At 36.3% G+C, this 18,130-nt stretch overlaps 1 protein-coding gene across 1 annotated transcript; it reads left to right on the forward strand.

The window, feature by feature from the left end:
* The first annotated feature begins 8,033 nt into the window (after positions 1–8,033).
* Positions 8,034–17,147, forward strand: LOC129291296 (DEAD-box ATP-dependent RNA helicase 20-like). Its single transcript, XM_054928580.1, has 10 exons — positions 8,034–8,225; positions 8,762–9,027; positions 9,762–9,941; positions 10,061–10,222; positions 10,344–10,498; positions 11,096–11,188; positions 11,339–11,424; positions 11,642–11,868; positions 12,641–12,874; positions 16,795–17,147. The coding sequence occupies exons 1-10, from the start codon at positions 8,170–8,172 to the stop codon at positions 16,845–16,847; spliced, it is 1,512 nt and encodes a 503-aa protein (XP_054784555.1). The 5' UTR covers positions 8,034–8,169; the 3' UTR covers positions 16,848–17,147.
* The last annotated feature ends 983 nt before the right edge of the window (positions 17,148–18,130 follow it).

Raw genomic sequence — 18,130 nt, forward strand, 5'->3', positions numbered from 1 at the left:
AAAAATCAGTTCATGTACGAGCATCAAAAACATCTGCATCCTAAGGGCGGTTCTACAAATCTATAGTAATTAAATTGACATTTAACACTAGGAACAAACTCGTTCACACATTTATTTAATGATATGAAAACATAATTGAAAGTTGTTAATAGATCATTTGAATCTTTTAATCATCATTGTAACACCATTCTAAAGTAGCTTTTATGAAAATAAAAAATCTCCATGATGAACCCCGCAGGCGTTTTTAACAAGTACTAGGAGAGCTTGCATTTAAGTATATTTATTAAGTGAATCAAAATTAATAGGTAGAATATCAAATTTTGTAGTATAATATACAATATTTAATTCAATAAAATCATAAAAAAATTCTTAAAATTTGTCTAAGCCGAAAGATCCCCCCTAATCAACTAATATAAAATTAATCCTGTTCCAATAAAATTGAAATTTAATCCATACTCCTTTTATTAAAAAATACAATGTTGAAATATTATTTATGAATTAGCATTAATTAATAAGCCCAATAGATTGGTCTTTATGATCTTGTGTGGACCGTGATAGGTGGACCACACAAGTGAGCCCAATGGGCAAAGGCCCAACCCACAATCCAGTGGCCATCAGTTATTTCCTATCTCTTAACTGACTGAGTCAGAGATAATAGATAATATAATTATTTAATTATTTAATAAGGCAGTTACCGATCTGATCTATATAAGATGATTAGTTGGTAACCGCAAACACACGACTCATTCTTTTACTTTCATTATCTCTGAACTCTCTGAAGGCTCCGGGGACTTGTGGGTTGTGTACCTGCCTATACTCGAGGTAATCAAGATTTCCCTAGCACTCATGGATTCTTCAGGTACACTGAATTACTTTATTCTATCATATTTTATTATACATATGAATTGAAATGATCAGATTCAACACGTGGCATCAGAACCTGGTTAACGAATTTAAATTTATATATCTCAATTCTTCTTACGTATATATTAATATGTTGATAGAGATTCATCTCATATTGATATATTTCCTTATGATCCATATTCTTCAGGAAATGAGATTTGAATATGAGAACTTTGTTTTAAATCCTATTATTATTAAAAAAAATTCTCCTTCTCGGCATCATCTCCTTGTTCACTGTATGTCTCTGTCACCGGAGAAGGACTCCAAGGACATCGGACATGATCGACGGAAACTGAGCTGCCGGTGCGTCGTCTGTAGCTTCGTTCTCCGCCGCTGCTCGCCTTGCCCCAGGTAGCCGGCGTCTTCCTCCCTTGACTATGCCATCATTTGGAGCCAGCGAGAGCTAATGCTGCACTCGCCGGAGCCACTGCTGGCATTGTGGACCGCCGACATTGTGGTCTCGACCACTGGTGCCGTTGCTCGTCCTTCCCCTCCCCTGGTGCTTCTGGCTCGCGGCAGCTGAAGGAAGTTGCAACAAGATCATGTGGTTCTGGGCCCAAATTTCGTTTAGGCCCAGAGCTATTATTATTAAAAAAACAAAGGCAATTTTTTTTTCTTTCGTGGGCTGTCTTATTCACTTAGAGGCACTGTGGGAGGCCCAAATCGAATGGGCCCAGAACAGTGCAACCAAAAAATATATATATATATATATATATATATTTCTGTTAATTGCGTTTTCGGCTCCACTTTTTTTTAAATTACCTCCTCGGCCCATAATTTCTTTAATTTTCTAATTAACCCCAGTATGTTTCTGAAAATTACATTTTAGTCCCTTAACTTTTAAAATTCAATTTTGGACCCAAATCTCTTCCAGAATTACCTATTTACCCCTGAACACCTTTCAGAATTTCACTTGAGTCCTAAATTTGTTCCTTAATTCTCAAAAGCCCCAGGAACTTTGAAATTACTTTCTTTTGTCCTAAGGTCATAAAATTTGTGACTTTGTGAATTATTGATGATGCTCAGGATCTTGAAGTATGGATAATGGACATACCCCACAGGTGTGACATTATCAATGTGATTTTGATGGTTGGCTTTGAGGATAGGCTAAAAGCACTCCTTTAATGTGTTAAATATTTATTGTACCCTATAGGTATGGAAATGTTTAATGCATTATTTTGTATGAACTTTTGTATGAGCTAATTTTTTATGGTATACGAGCCTTTTTTGGTGCATGATTATAGTTGCTTAATTGATAATCGCTTGTTGGGAAATTCTGTTTTATAATTATGTTATGCACGCATAATTAATATTTCTCATTTTCTGTTTTGCGATTTCAGTTTCTGCTTTTACGCAACTATCCTTTGTGAAGGCTCTCAATGGGACTAACTATGATGACTGGAAAGAGTCCCTTAATATGTATCTGACCATTTCTGAAAAAGATTTAGCTCTGAGAGAGCCCAAGCCTGCGGATCTCTCTTCCAAGTCCAATGCTTCTGAAATAGCCTTCCATAAATAATGGAGTGAGTCCAACCGGATCTGTCTAGCGATCATCAAATACACAATTGAAAAGAGAATTAAGGACAGCATTCCTGAAAATGATACTGCAATAGAGTACTTGAAAGCTATTAGTAACAAATACAAGAAGCTTGACAAGACTCAAAAAAACTATTATCTGTCACTTCTTGACAATACTCGATATGATGGAGTTTCTAGTGTCAGGGAGCACATTCTAAAGCTTGTTCATTACTATAACAAGCTTAAGTCATACGGGATTGATTTGGGTGAAAGTACCTTGGTTTACCGTGTTCTTCAATCACTGCTATCAGAGTACGCATTCTTGAGGACTTCATACAACCCACAAGAAGCTGAATGGTCTGTTGACTAGATGATATCAATAGTCACTCAAGAAGAGGAAGCTATGAAGAAGAATTCCTCTTACTCAATAAACTATGTTTCTCATGGCTCTAGTAGCAAATCTGGAGGGTCATATAAGAAAAAGGGGAAGAAGCATGATGCCCCAAAGCCTAATAATCCAACCTTTAAGAAGGATGGTGATAAGAGTGAGAAGTTGAGGAAGTAACCCTTTAAAGGGTTATGCAATTATTGCAAGAAATCAGGTCACATTGAAGCTAATTGCTTCAAATTGAAGAACAAACAAGAAAGTGAAGGTACAACTCTTCAAACTGCCCCTCTAGCTCTAGTTTGTTTTGAATCTAACACCATTGAAACTTCCTTTGACTCATGGTGGCTGGATTCTGGTGCCACTGTACATGTTGTGAATTCTCTACAGGGGCTAAGAAACCAGAAGGTTCCAAGTGAGGCACATAGGTCAGTCTTTGGCATAGCAGGGAGCAAGGCATCAGTTGAATGCATTGAAATTGTTTCTTTGTATTTAAATTCTGGTCATGTTTTATATTTGAACAATGTTGTTTATGTACCTTCTACGAAGAGGAATTTAATTTCAACTTCTACATTGGATATTTGTTGCTATTCATTCTTCCAAGGAAATAGAAAAATTGACATTTGTTTTGATTCCATTAATATTGGTATCGCTTCCTTGATATATGGTTTATATCGATTGAATGATTGGTCACTTAAACTTCCTAATCTTCATGTCAATGCTGCTATTGGGCATAAATGTCAAAGGCCCAATGATAATTCCTCTATGTTATGGCATCGTCATTTGGGTCATATCTCTAGAGAGAGATTGGAGCGTATGATCAAGCAAGGTGTCTTACGAGACCTTGATTTCTTAGATTTTGAGACTTGTGTTGACTATATAAAGGAAAAATTCCCTACTAGAGCTAGAACCAAAGGGGCAAAGAGGTTTGAAAACACTTTAACCTAATCCATACTGATATCTGTGGACCTATCATGCCTCTGGCTATGGGTGGTTTCAGATATTTCATCACCTTCATGGATGATTACTCTCGTCATGGATGGATTGAACTCTTGTGTGAAAAGGGTGAGTCCCTTAATGCATTCAAGACCTGTAAAGCAGCAGTCGAATTGAAATCTGGCAAGTTGATCAAGTGTGTGAGATCTGATAGAGGAGGAGAATTTTATGGGAGATATACTGAGACTGGCAGGAACCCTAGACCATTTGCTTTGTACCTTCAAGAACATGGCATTGAAGCTCAGTATACTATGCCTGGAACCCCACAGGAAAATGAGGTTGCAGGAAGGCGAAATTGTACTCTCATGGATATGGTTAGGAGCATGATCAATCACTCCTCACTGCCGGAATTCTTGTGGGGTGATGCACTTAAAACTGTTGTTTATATTCTGAATCAAGTTCCTAGCAAGTTAGTTCCAGAGACTCCATATGAGTTGTATTTTGGAAGGACTCCTACATTGAAGCATATGCGAGTTTGGGGTTGTAAAGCATAGGTAAAACCTTACAATCCACAACAAATGAAGCTTGATGCTAAAACTGTTGATAGTTTCTTTATTGGCTATTGCATCGGATTTCGTGGGTATAGATTCTATTGTCCAAATCACACTACTAGGGTAATTGAATCTGATCGAGCTTATTTTTTTGAAGATGCCTTAGACAGTGGGAGCTCTGTGCCTAGGCATGTTACTTTACATGACGAAAGTAGCATTTTGCCTATGCTTATCTTTACAAACCCTCATGTTGATAGAAATAATGTCGTGGATCAGGATGAAGCTCAAGATGAACTATTTTTAGAAGGTGATAGGGATCTGGTTGTTGAACTAATACGGTCCCAAAGGGTTCGCAGGTCTGCTATTCCAGATGATTACATGGTGTATTTGCAAGAATTTGATTCAGATGCTATTGATAGTTTAAACCCAATATCTTACCAAGAGGCTATTTCTAGCTCACATTCTTTTGAATGGTTGGAGGCTATGAGTGAAGAAATTGACTCTATGTACCGCAATCACGTATGGGAGCTTGTAGAGCTACTAAAGGGTTTTAAACCAGTGGGTTGCAAGTGGGTCTTTAAAACAAAATGAGGAGCTATAGGTGAAATTGACAGATATAAAGCCAGACTTGTAGCTAAGGGCAACAACCAGAAAGAAGGTATTGATTACACAGAAATCTTCTCTCCGATATCCACTAAAGATGCTTTTTAGAGTGGTAATGGCTTTAGTTGCACAGCTTGATCTTGATCTTCACCAGATGGATGTCAAGACTGCGTTCTTGAATGGCGATTTGTATGAAGAAGTCTACATGACACAACCTGATGGTTTTGTTGAATCCAGTAAAGAACATCTAGTGGGTAGGTTAAAGAGATCTATCTATAGGCTAAAACAGGCCTCTAGGCAGTGGTATCTGAAATTTGATGAAGTTATCACCTCTCTCGGTTTTGTTGAGAATGTCTCAGATCAATGCATCTATCATAAGTTTGATGGGAACAATTTTGCCATTCTTGTTCTCTATGTTGATGATATCTTATTAGCCAGCAATTCAATAAGTTTCCTCAATGAGATAAAGCACCTATTGTCTTGCCATTTTGACATGAAGGACATGGGTGAAGCCTCCTTTGTTCTTGGGATACAAATTCATCGTGATAGATCTCGTGGTATTCTTGGTTCATCACAGGCCACTTATATTGAGTGGGTACTTAAGAGATTCAGAATGGATTCATGTTCTCCTTCACCTACTCCTGTACAGAAAGGTGAGCTGTTGTCAAAGTTACAGTGTCCCAAGGATGATAAGAAAAGGGCTGAAATGAGAAAGATACCATACGCTTTCGCTATCGGCAGCCTTATGTATGTTCAAGTGTGTACTCGACCAGATATAGCCTTTGCTATTGGAGTGCTAGGTCGATACTTAAATGATCCAGGTTCGGATCATTGGAAGGCTGCTAAGTAAGTTATGAGGTATCTTCAAGGTACAAAGGATCATATGTTGACTTACAGAAGGTCAAATTCTTTTGAGGTTATTGGGTATTCTAATTATGACTTTAAGGGATCAGAAAATCTTGAAATTGTTGGCTTCTCAGATTCAGATTCTGCCTCTTGTCTGGATAATCGTAAATCCACGACTGGCTATATTTTCATGTTGTCTGGAGGAGCTGTCTCTTGGAAGAGTGTGAAACAGACACTTACGGCAGTTTCATCTATGGAAGCTGAGTATATTACTTGCTTTAAAACTACACATCACGCTATATGGCTGAGGAAGTTGATATCTGGCATGCACTTAGTTGAGAGTCAATATCACATCCTCTAACCATTTATTGTGATAACAAATATGCAGTATATTATGCTAACAATCACAGAAATTCCAGTTGTACAAAGCATTTTGATATCAAACTTATGTTTGTGAAAGAGAAAATTGCTAAGTCTCAAACTCGTGTGGCACACATTCCTGGCACGCAGATGCTTGCAGATCCACTGACTAAGGGCTTACCTGTAGAAGTTTTTCAAAATCATGTAACTTGTATGGGTATTGTGAATTCCTTTGATGCCTTAGTTTAGTGGGAGTTTGATAATCTTTTATGTTGCAATTTCTCTTTAGGCTTTATTTTCTTCTGTGAGTTATGTTTAGTTCAGTTAGATGCGTCTATATCATTTGTATCCCTATAGGATTCAATGATTCTGTTGTGGTACGCTATGCATGTCACTTGTTTCCCCATAGGAATCAGTGATTTATGTTGTTATCTTACTGAACTGTGTTTGGAATAAAAATTTCGTATTTTATTCAGATTATGAGATATCATGTCACTTGTTTTCCCATAGGATTTAGTGATTTTGTGGAGTTTTATTTTCTGAATTTTGTTTGTGATTTGTTTATACAACTTGCTTAATTAATGCAATCCAAGTGGGAGATTGTTGGAATATTATTTATGAATTAGCATTAATTAATAAGCCCAATAGATTGGTCTTTATGATCTTGTGTGGATCGTGATAGGTGGACCACACAAGTGAGCCCAATGGGTAGAGGCTCAACCCACAACCCAGTAGCCGTCAGTTATTTCTTATCTTTTAACTGACTGAGTCAGAGATAATAGATAATATAATTATTTAATTATTTAATAAGGCGGTTACCGATCTGATCTATATAAGATAATTAGTCGATAACCGTAAACACACGACTCATTCTTTTACTTTCATTATCTCTGAACTCTTTGAAGGCTCTGGAGACTTGTAGGTTGTATACCTGCCTATACTCGAGGTAATCGAGATTTTCCTAGCACTCATGAATTTTTTAGGTACACTGAATTATTTTATTCTATCATATTTTATTATACATATGAATTGAGATGATCAGATTCAACATACAAAGCATTTTTAAACAAATGATACCTTACTAAAGTAGTTAATTATTTTTATATTGGTACATCATGTTTGTTCTTGTTTAATAAGTGTCTTATTAAAGATAAATGCTTAATTTTTTATTTATTAATGATATTTTTAAAAAAATTATTAATTATATATTAAAAGACAAAATGTTTTATATTTTTGAAAAAATGGATTGTTTTTTGGCCTGAAAATAAGAAGAGAATATTATATGTGATATTTATTAATAACATACAAAGGCTAGTCAAGAAAAATATATAACATATAAAAATCCTAATAATAACCACCTATATTAAATTAGTGTTAGCAATTAACATTAGCATTAACAGTTAGTAGTTAGCATTAGTAATTAGTAAATTCTAAGACTAAGAATTAGCAGGTCATATTTAGTATCATTGAATTAGCACAGTGAAAATGAAATAAAATGAAATCCTAATTTAAACATGTGTAGTATATATGAGTTGCAATTTTTAAGAATCTTAATTTCATCAAAAATACTAGAATTTAATTTCATTATATTGACTTTGAAATTGCTTCAATTTTTTTGAATTCATTTTGTAAATCTCATTACCCTCATTTTCTGATCCATTTATGATAAGGTAAGTCTTTTTAATTTAAAAAAAAAGAACAATTTAATTTTTTTTAATTTTAAATACACATACTAATTAAAATTATATTAAAATTTTATTTTCATACACATTTTTAATTTTAATTTTAATTTTAATTTTATTAAAAATTTCCCATCATATCAAACGGCGCACAAGGACGCAACAAATGTTTTTGCAAGGCTCTTATTGTATACGTGTCTTCCAATCACTGGAATGTGCAATCGTCTTCTCGTGTAGACAAGGTAGGTTTAGCTTTGCCCTTGCTGGGGGGAGAGAGAGAGAGAGAGTAGTCGAGTTTTTGCTTTGCTCGCCCTTCCTTCCAAGTGCTCCGGCACCTGCAACGTCTGCAAATAGAGCCTTCGCGAATCGCTGTCGTCGTCAACGAATCATGAGTCGCTACGACAGTCGCTCTGGGGACCCTACTTCCTACCGTGACAGGAGAAGGTAACAGTGGCTTACCCTCACTAAATTCTCTGGCTTGTATTTTCCATGACCCATTTCCTCCCGCTCTTGTCCGATAATTTAATTAATCTCGGAAGCAGGCATGCTCATTTCGTGTTTCAATGAAAATATTTAATTTCTGTTTACTATTTTTCCCTTTCTGACTAATTTTGTTTCGTTGTACATGCCCCCGTAGCAATATTTTGCCTGTGAAAGAATATCTAATTAATGATTTCCAAAAGGAAAATTAATTCCGTTTTATTTTCAGAGTGGTCCTCTTTCGAGTTGAGCTGCTTTTTTAGGGTTTATGCACTGGGAAACATTAGTAACTCCCTCTTCTCGAGTTCATGTTGCGTTTTCTGGTATGTGAAATGAAGGATTTAGTGCGAGTAAAACTTATCCCATCAATTGCAATATTAGTGACGTGGATGTTTAGAAGTGTTATATATGAGCGAGGTTCAACGTAGTCAAGGAAGGCTAATCTTAATTCTTACGTTTGAACCAAGAGTTTTGCTAAGGAGCTTCATTTGTTTTGTCAGTGATTCGGGGCTAGGTGCTCCCACAGGTTATGGTGGTTCTGTCCACTCTTCCTCAAGCAAAAGGGATTACAATGATGGTGAATCTCCAAGGAAATTGAATTTGGATGGCCTGCCTCATTTTGAGAAGAATTTCTATATCGAATCACCAGAGGTGAGGGCTATGACTGAGGCTGAGGTTAATGAGTATCGGCAGAAGAGGGAGATTACTGTTGAAGGCCGAGATGTCCCAAAACCAGTCAAAAACTTTCACCTTGCTGGTTTCCCAGGTACCTAGTTTTGTCTTTTTTCCCCCATTAACGTTTCCACCTTATCCAGCTTTGGGTGGAGGACTTATCCTCTCTATTTCTTGAGTTTTTGCCAATTCTTCTTCAGCTAGATGAACAGATGACTTTGGATGAGTAGCGCCACTTTTCCTTTGTATCACAATATTCTGTGTTCTGTCATAGATGCTTTATTTTGGCGTTTTTTATCTCCTGAAAATTATTATATACTCCTTTCTGGTTCCTTATAAGGCACTTTTAACCTCCTCACAGGAACCAAGGAGAGGTGGTTAAGTCATTAATTTTGTTAGGAAGAAGAATAAACTTCCAATTTGATCCATAGCTAAATGAAAAAAGTTTAAAGTTGTATTACATTTTCTCTTATAGTTAATGAGTTTAGGTAGGGATAATATGAAAAAAAAATGTAATTAATGCCCACCAAGTGTCTTATAAGGACCATCAATCTCCTAGAAGGTGCCTTACAATAAGGATTGGAGGGGGTACCTAGGTTTGCTTCTCTCTTAATTTATTTCCCTTGAGGAGTTTGGGTCATTACATGTTGATGTTACATTATTGACAACATCTGATGTATTGATTTTTCAGTGTGATATTTATGTTGGATAACTGACAGATTGAGATTGTTGGAGAGTTAGTTAACTTGTATTTTTCTCTGAAAAGAAGTTCTATTTCATTGTGTGATGATAACTGTGTGCTTATTTTGCCAACTTGATTTAATCCAGAGTATGTTCTGCAAGAAATTACGAAGGCTGGTTTTGTTGAACCCACACCCATTCAATCTCAAGGTTGGCCAATGGCTTTGAAGGGGCGTGATCTCATAGGAATAGCAGAAACCGGATCAGGGAAAACACTTGCTTATTTATTGCCTGCAATTGTACATATTAATGCCCAGCCTATTCTTGGTAGGTGTATGAAATACTTTAAATTATCAGATTTCTTTCTAGGTTGTAAACATTCCGTAACATGTTTCTGCCACCATCCTCTGTGTGATCATCCAAAATTTCAATAACTCCTCTTTCAGAACCTGGAGATGGACCAATTGTGCTAGTTTTGGCTCCAACTCGTGAACTTGCTGTCCAAATTCAACAAGAGGCTACTAAGTTTGGCTCATCATCTAGGATTAAAAGTACGTGCATATATGGTGGGGTACCTAAGGGACCTCAGGTGCGGGACCTCCAGAAAGGTAGGTGGTGATGTAAGTATTGTGGACCTATGACATGGGTTTATTGATTTCCCTGGCTAGAATGAAGCCATGTGCTTTATTTTGTCATATTGTGCATTTATTTATCTATTTTTTGGATCAGGTGTTGAAATTGTAATTGCTACTCCAGGAAGGTTGATTGACATGCTTGAGTCAAATCATACTAACTTACGGAGAGTTACATACCTTGTGTTAGATGAGGCTGATAGGATGTTGGACATGGGCTTTGAGCCTCAGCTACGGAAGATTGTTGCTCAGGTTGAGTTTGTGCTAGTATTAATATTTTGGAAAACTAAAATTTGAAAGAATGCAAGGCATGTGTATTTCGTGTAAGAAGTAAATCGCTGCTGTAGAATTGCTTGTTGTAATCAAGTTGCTCTTCTTTATACTTTATCCACACACCATACACTTCTTGGTTGTTTCCAAGTTACTGTTCTGTGATAAGTTTCATTTTAGAGATGCTATAGACTTTATGAGAGATAGAGAGGGGGAGAGAGATGAGGGAAAATGGATCATGGTGTTTGCTCTTACTCCAACTTCAAAACATGGACTTTGTTTGTCTTCATTGACAATTTTTTGGAATTTGTGATCATTAAGTTAAAAAAGAAAAGCAGAAAGTACCTTGCTTGTAGTAAGTACTTTTTAGTCATTAAAGAAGAAATTTATAAGAAATAATTAAAGAAGCTACAAGTGAAAAGCATTCAAAATAAGATATCCGTCATCAGATTTGAGGTTATTGGTTCCCATAACAGTTCATGTTAATCAGTGAGTCAAATTTTTGCTGCTTCTGTTTGGAACCTGTTTGTCTCCTGACTCCTGAGCATCTGATTGTGTTCTAGTTTTTGATTTATGCAGATTCGTCCAGACCGTCAAACATTATGCTGGAGTGCTACCTGGCCAAGGGAGGTTGAGCAGCTGGCCAGGCAGTCCCTTTATAACCCATACAAAGTAAGATGTTCTCACATTTGTTGAACTGCTTATGTTTTGATTTTACTCTATTAAGCAAGACATGTGATTTTGTTGTTAAATGAAATTGCATTTTCTGAAAGCAGCAAATTTATTGAAAATTAAATTAATGACTCTATAACCATTATGCAGGTGATTATAGGCTCTCCAGATTTAAAAGCTAACCATGCAATACGTCAACATGTTGACATTGTTTCTGAAAAACAGAAATATGATAAGTAGGTTATGTTCTATCTTATTGTTATTTCTCTTATCTCCTCATTATATCAAGGAACCGCAATCTCTTAATTAATAATATTTTTAAAAGCTTGATAAATGATAGAGCACAATGGCGTCTTACAATTCATGTAGCCGACCCCACCTAGTGGGATAAAGGCTTGTTGTTGTTGTATATCAAGGAACCATGTGATAAAGTTAACTTTCTTTATTTCCCAGATTGGTGAAGTTGCTGGAGGACATCATGGATGGCAGCCGAATACTGATATTCATGGATACTAAGAAAGGATGTGATCAGATCACTCGGCAGCTCCGCATGGATGGTTGGCCAGCACTTTCAATACATGGAGATAAAAGTCAAGCAGAAAGAGATTGGGTGCTGTCAGAGTTCAGATCGGGAAAGAGTCCTATTATGACTGCAACAGATGTTGCAGCTCGTGGTTTAGGTACAAAGACACGTGCTACTCAAACATTTTACAAACTTTCTTAATCTTGGACGGGTGCTTTGATTCCAGCTGTGGAACGTGTCAGTAGTTTTGCTGAAGGCATAAAATCAATATCTAATAAATTAATGTTGAGCTGCCTTTTTTTAATCTTTTATTTTAAATAACTGCTTTTTTAGTTTTTTCTTGTTCTCCCCTAAGCCATTTTAAAGGATTAGTCATGAGTCCTTGTGTTGACATATTATGACCCTTGCAGTGGTTACTTTTCAGATGATACATATTTCCTCTTGTGCAAGCGACTTATTAGTACCTGTACAAATAGTTGCATGTCAACTTACTATTATAGTTTTTTTGGTTTATGCTGCTTACACTTACAGTTCATCTTGGCATTTTTCTTCATAATTGGCATATCTCTGGATATATAAATTGTCTGATTTCACAAATTTTAATTGGTTTCTAATGTTGATGATCAATCTGATGCCAGTTATTAGCTGGTTTTAGTTTACTACTGAGGCTTTAAAAAGTTAATGGCAACTTTTCTGGCCATTCACTTCAAGAATTATGGTTAAAACAATTCGATCCTGTCTTCTGTGCGGAACAATTTGACCTGCTATTAGGCGATACAATATTTAAGGTTCTCTGCATTGATAGTTGTCTGTGTCTCTGCTCTTTTGTGCCTATTTATGCAGCTGCCACTTGAAAATGTCACTTTAATCTTACACCAATACCTGTGCATTTTGATCCTTATTATTGCTTGGTGGTGGTCATTTGACAGATGTGAAGGATGTGATGTATGTAATAAATTATGACTTCCCGGGATCTCTTGAGGACTATGTTCATCGCATTGGTCGGACTGGGAGAGCTGGTGCAAAGGGAACTGCATATACATTCTTTACTGCTGCGAATGCTAGATTTGCGAAGGAGCTTATTGCCATACTTGAGGAAGCTGGACAGAAAGTGAGTCCTGAATTGGCAGCTATGGCCCGTGGAGCACCTCCTCCACCTTCAGGTTAGTTTACTGCATCGTTTATATATTACGATTGAGCTTGCATTTTTTGCTTGTAACTATGCATGTACTGATAGCTGACTCACCTTGTGGGATTAGGTGTGTTCTTCTCGTTGTTGTTGTATGCATGTACTGATTCCTCCTCTCAATTCTTTGGCCAATGGCCGCATCTAAGTTATAGCCGGATGATATGGGACTTCTGCATACAGTTCCACATGCATTTCCCACCTCTAGCATGTAACTTGGCTAATTTTGACGGAACAGTTTTTTGTCCCCAACTATTTAATATTCAATATTAATATTCAATATTTAATATGGCTCGAGTACAGTGATAAGTGAGTTAGAGCCGCTGCATCGGCGCCCGGATGTAGTGTTAAATGAGCAAGGGCTACCGCGTCATTCTGGACGCACGCGTCTAAAGAAGTTAGTCCATAAGAGCAAAATTAGATTTGGTACTTGGAATGTTGGGACATTAAATTGTAAATCTGTAGAGGTTGTAGGGGTTATGATTCAAAGGAAAATCAATATCCTTTGCTTGCAAGAAACAAAATGGCGTGGAGAAGAAACTAAGGATATTCAAGGTTTCAAACTTTGGTATACAGGAAAAGTAAGTGCACGCAATGGAGTAGGCATCATTATAGATAAGGAGTGGAAGAAGAACGTTGTAGAAGTTAGCAGAATTGGAGACAGAATTATTTCTTTAAAAATGATAATTGGACGTGAGACGATTAATATTGTTAGTGCTTATGTGCCGCAAGTCGGGACAGAAGCCAGTCTTAAGGAATTATTTTGGGAGGATCTGGAGGGGTTGATTCGACACATACCACAGAGTGAAAAGATTTTTATTGGAGGAGACTTTAATGGGCATGTCGGGAGGGAAGCTGGTCAGTATGCGAGGGTGCATGGTGGTTTTGGTTTTGGAGAGCTAAACAATGAAGGACAAACTCTTCTTGATTTCTCATTGGCGTATGATTTTAAGATTGCCAACACTTGTTTCAAGAAGAGAGATGAGCATCTCATCACTTACAAAAGTGGAGCCTCAAGGTCGCAGATTGATTTTCTTTTGGTTAGGAACACAGATAGAAAACTTTGTAAAAATTGTAAGGTGATCCCCGGAGATGCTGTAACGACACAACATAAGGTCCTAGTCCTTGATGTGTGTATTATGAGTAAAATTCAAAAACGTCGACAAATAGTAACACCAAGGATTAGGTGGTGGCAATTAAAAGGTGAGAAGCAAGATATTTTCAAGCGAAATCTTTTGGATAAAGGAATTTGGGATTCTCAGGGAAGTGCTAACATCATATGGGAGGATATGGCAAAAAAGATACGGGAGGTTGCAAAAGTAGTTTTGGGAGAATCGAAAGGTTTTAGTCCGAGAGATAAGGAGTCTTGGTGGTGGAATAATAGTGTACAGGACAAAATCAAGTATAAGAAGAACTGTTTTAAAGCCATACATTTGTGTAACAATGAGGAAAATTGGAAGAGGTACCGTATGGCTAAGAAGGAAATTAAGAGAGCTGTGGGTGAAGCTCGTTTTAAAGCTTTTGAAGAATTTTATAAGAACCTTGAGACGAAGGAAGGAGAGCAAAATATTTATAAGATTGCCAAGAGTAGGGAAAGAAAATCAAGAGATCTAGAACAGGTAAGGTGTATTAAGGATGAAGAGGGAAGAATTTTAGTTACAGATGATGAAATTAAAAATAGACGGGAGACTTATTTTTCTAAACTTTTCAATGATGGAGAGGATTCATCTAGTAACTTAGAGGATTTAGTAATTGGTGAAGGAGAACAAAATTTGTCATTCTATCGAAAAATACGTGATAAGGAGGTAAAGGAAGCTCTTAAGAAAATGGCAAATGGTAGAGCCAACGAACCTGATTGTATATCTATCGAAGTGTGGAAATGTTTAGGTGAAGAAGGGGTGAGATGGTTAACTAAGTTATTTAATGTGATTTTACGGTCCAAGAAAATGCCTGATGAGTGGAGGAGAAGTACATTAATTCCTATTTATAAAAATAAAGGAGATATTCAGAATTGTACTAACTATAGAGGGATTAAACTCATGAGCCACACAATGAAATTGTGGGAGAAAGTAATTGAGCACAGGTTGAGATTGGAGACAAATATTTCTGAGAATCAATTTGGTTTTATGCCAGGTAGATCAACTACAGAGGCGATTTATCTACTAAGGGGATTAATGGAAAAGTATCGTTGTAAAGATAAAGATCTACACATGATTTTTATTGATTTGGAAAAAGCTTATGACCGTATACCAAGAGAAGTGCTTTGGAAAGCGTTGGAAAAAAAGGGAGTACGGATTGCTTATATTAAAGCCATACAAGATATGTATGAGGGGGTAAAAACTAGTATAAGAACGCCTAGTGGTCAAACAAAGGATTTTCCTATAAAGATTGGACTACATCAAGGATCATCTCTGAGCCCTTATTTGTTCAACTTGTTTTTAAATGTTTTGACGGAACATATTCAAGAGGAAATCCCGAAATGTATGCTCTTCGCGGATGATATAGTTCTTATAGCAGAGATAAGAGAAGAGGTTAATTGCAAACTTGAGCTATGGAGGAGGACATTGGAGTCGAAAGGTTTTTGTCTGAGTAGAAGTAAGACGGAATATTTATATTGTAAATTTGGTAAAGGACTATTCGAAAATGATTTGGAAGTGAAATTAGGAGATCAAATTATACCTCAAGTGGAAAAGTTTAGATATTTGGGAGCCATTATTCAAAATGATGGCGAAATCAGTGGAGATATTTCACATAGAATTCAAGCTGGGTGGTTTAATTGGAGAAAAGCTAAAGGAGTTATTTGTGACTGTAAGGTGCCTAATAAACTTAAAGGAAAGTTTTATCGTATTGCTATTAGACCGGCAATGTTATATAGTAGTGAATGCTGGGCTCTAACGGGACAACAAGAGCATAAAGTTGGAGTAGCAGAGATGAGAATGTTATGATGGATGTGCGGACATACACGTAAAGATAAAATTCGAAATAAGCACATACGCGAAAAAGTGAGGGTGGCACCTATTGAGGAAAAAATGGTAGAAAATCGGTTGAGATGGTTTGGGCATGTACAAAGAAGACCAAGAGAGGCACCAGTGAGAAGAGTGGAACATATAACTTTGAGTGCGATTAAGAGAGGTAGAGGAAGGCCTAAGAGAACACTCTTGAAAGTTGTTGAACGTGATCTTTTAATTAATAATATTTCTAAAAGCTTAATAAATGATAGAGCACAATGGCGTTTTGCAATCCATGTAGCCGACCCCACTTAGTGGGATAAAGGCTTGTTGTTGTTGTTGTTGTTGTTGTATTAACAGGTCAAATTTAAGTATTGTTAGGCCCAAATAGGAGCAGTTCTTCAATTTGATTTTTTTTCCTCCATTGGTAATGAGATGGATAATGAGCTTAATACAGATATATTCACCCGTCTCTGATGGTAGTCTAGTTCAAGGTCTAAATACAAATCCGCATCTCACCTGGTGTACCAGGATCTAGATCTATAATTCTCATATCATAGTAAGGTTCAATTCCATTAAACAACTTACGGCATTGGAATAATATATTTAATATGAACTACAAATTTTCATTGCAAAACTATGATGGGAATATCATGAATCACTTGATCTAGTAAACACCTCTTTCTGTTTCATGTAAGACTATGGGAAAGTAATAGTCGTGTGCATGAATAAATTGACATGTTGCCTAATTCTCTTGGTCTGAATCATTTGGCTGAAACTAAATCCCACCACCACCTATTGATGGTAGCTTCCCGAAGGAATTCTTCTCAATTTCTGATAACTAAATCCATTTAAGAACATGATTGCTGTTTTGCGATTATCTGTTAGTAAATTTCTATTCACCTGAGTCTCTAATATCCTCCATTACATCTCTACCACTATCAATCAGGTTATGGAGGTTTCCGTGGGAGAGGTTATGGCAGTGGTCGCCCGCTCAGATGATGGATGGAGGCGGGGAGCAAGTTGACTGATGGAGTAACACACTTAAATTAATGCTTTGGTATTATAACTGACTTTACTTTCTGTGGGCTATCACAGTCTTGCACATGTGTATTTTATTCTTCTATTTGCAAATTAGAATCAACTTGTAAGAAATAGTGGTAGAATTTCTTGCTTTGAAGTTTATTTGGTTCAAGAGTCAATAGCACTTGGGGAGGAAATTTCTCTGTACCACCAAACATTTGTTTATAGCTCATACCATTGTTGTTGAGAATCATAAGCCCTCCGTAGCTTGGTTCTTCAGACTGTGACATGATAATCTGACTAACTGAAAATGAAAGGACACCAAAAAAAAAAAACAATTGAATAGTTTACTTTCACTTTCACTTTCACGTGTATTCCTATCCGCAAACACCATCCTTCTAAAGCTTTAAAGGTGAACTCAAATGACATATTTCTCATCAATCAATTTGTTTGTATAAAGCACGTAATTGTGAAAATTACTTTTTAACATTTTTGTGGATATAGCATGTGTTTGCGTGCCTATTAATAAATGCGAGTTGGAGGATAAAGCAATCATAGGAGCATTCGATGCAACCGATTTGTGAATCTTATTAGAGGTATGTCACAAAATATTAGTTAAAACTTCTAATATTTCATCATAGAAATTCTGTACTTACATCTAACGTTGAATTTTAAAGACAGTGGACAGTGATAATATCATAATACTCCAGGAGTCAAGCTTTGAAGAAAACAAATCAAGACAGTGATAATATCATAGTACTCCAGGAGTCAAGCTTTGAAGAACACAAATCAATCTTTCTTTTTTTGTTTTGTTTTTGTTTTTGTTTTTTTTTTTTGGGCCCGGCTGGAGGAGAACACAAATCTAATTTAAATATACTAAGATAAGACTGTACAAGGCTGTCCAGTCCCTGTATAGTTGTTGAGGTATGAAATTTCAATGTAAAAGATGTTTTTGGAGTAGTTATTTATTTTCATGCATGACAATATTCGAATCTAACTTGTGTATAATTAAAGTGTTTACCGAGCTATTGTTTATTTGTACTTTGGATTCATTAACCTAAATGTTTAGTTCTTAGATTACATATCTTACTATCATTCTGTGGCATATGGGCATTTCATTAAACTTTCGAACTAAATGTTGAACTAACAATTACCATCTTCATAATTGAGTTAACAACTTATAATCATCAAGTTTGTTGTAGATTTCATATTTATATTGATATTAATAATTTATATTATTTATATTAATATAGTAAATAGTA

This window comes from Prosopis cineraria, unplaced genomic scaffold (genome assembly GCF_029017545.1).
Source record: "Prosopis cineraria cultivar Desert tree isolate PC_DT_omini unplaced genomic scaffold, ASM2901754v1 PC13, whole genome shotgun sequence".
Taxonomy (NCBI): domain Eukaryota; kingdom Viridiplantae; phylum Streptophyta; class Magnoliopsida; order Fabales; family Fabaceae; genus Prosopis; species Prosopis cineraria.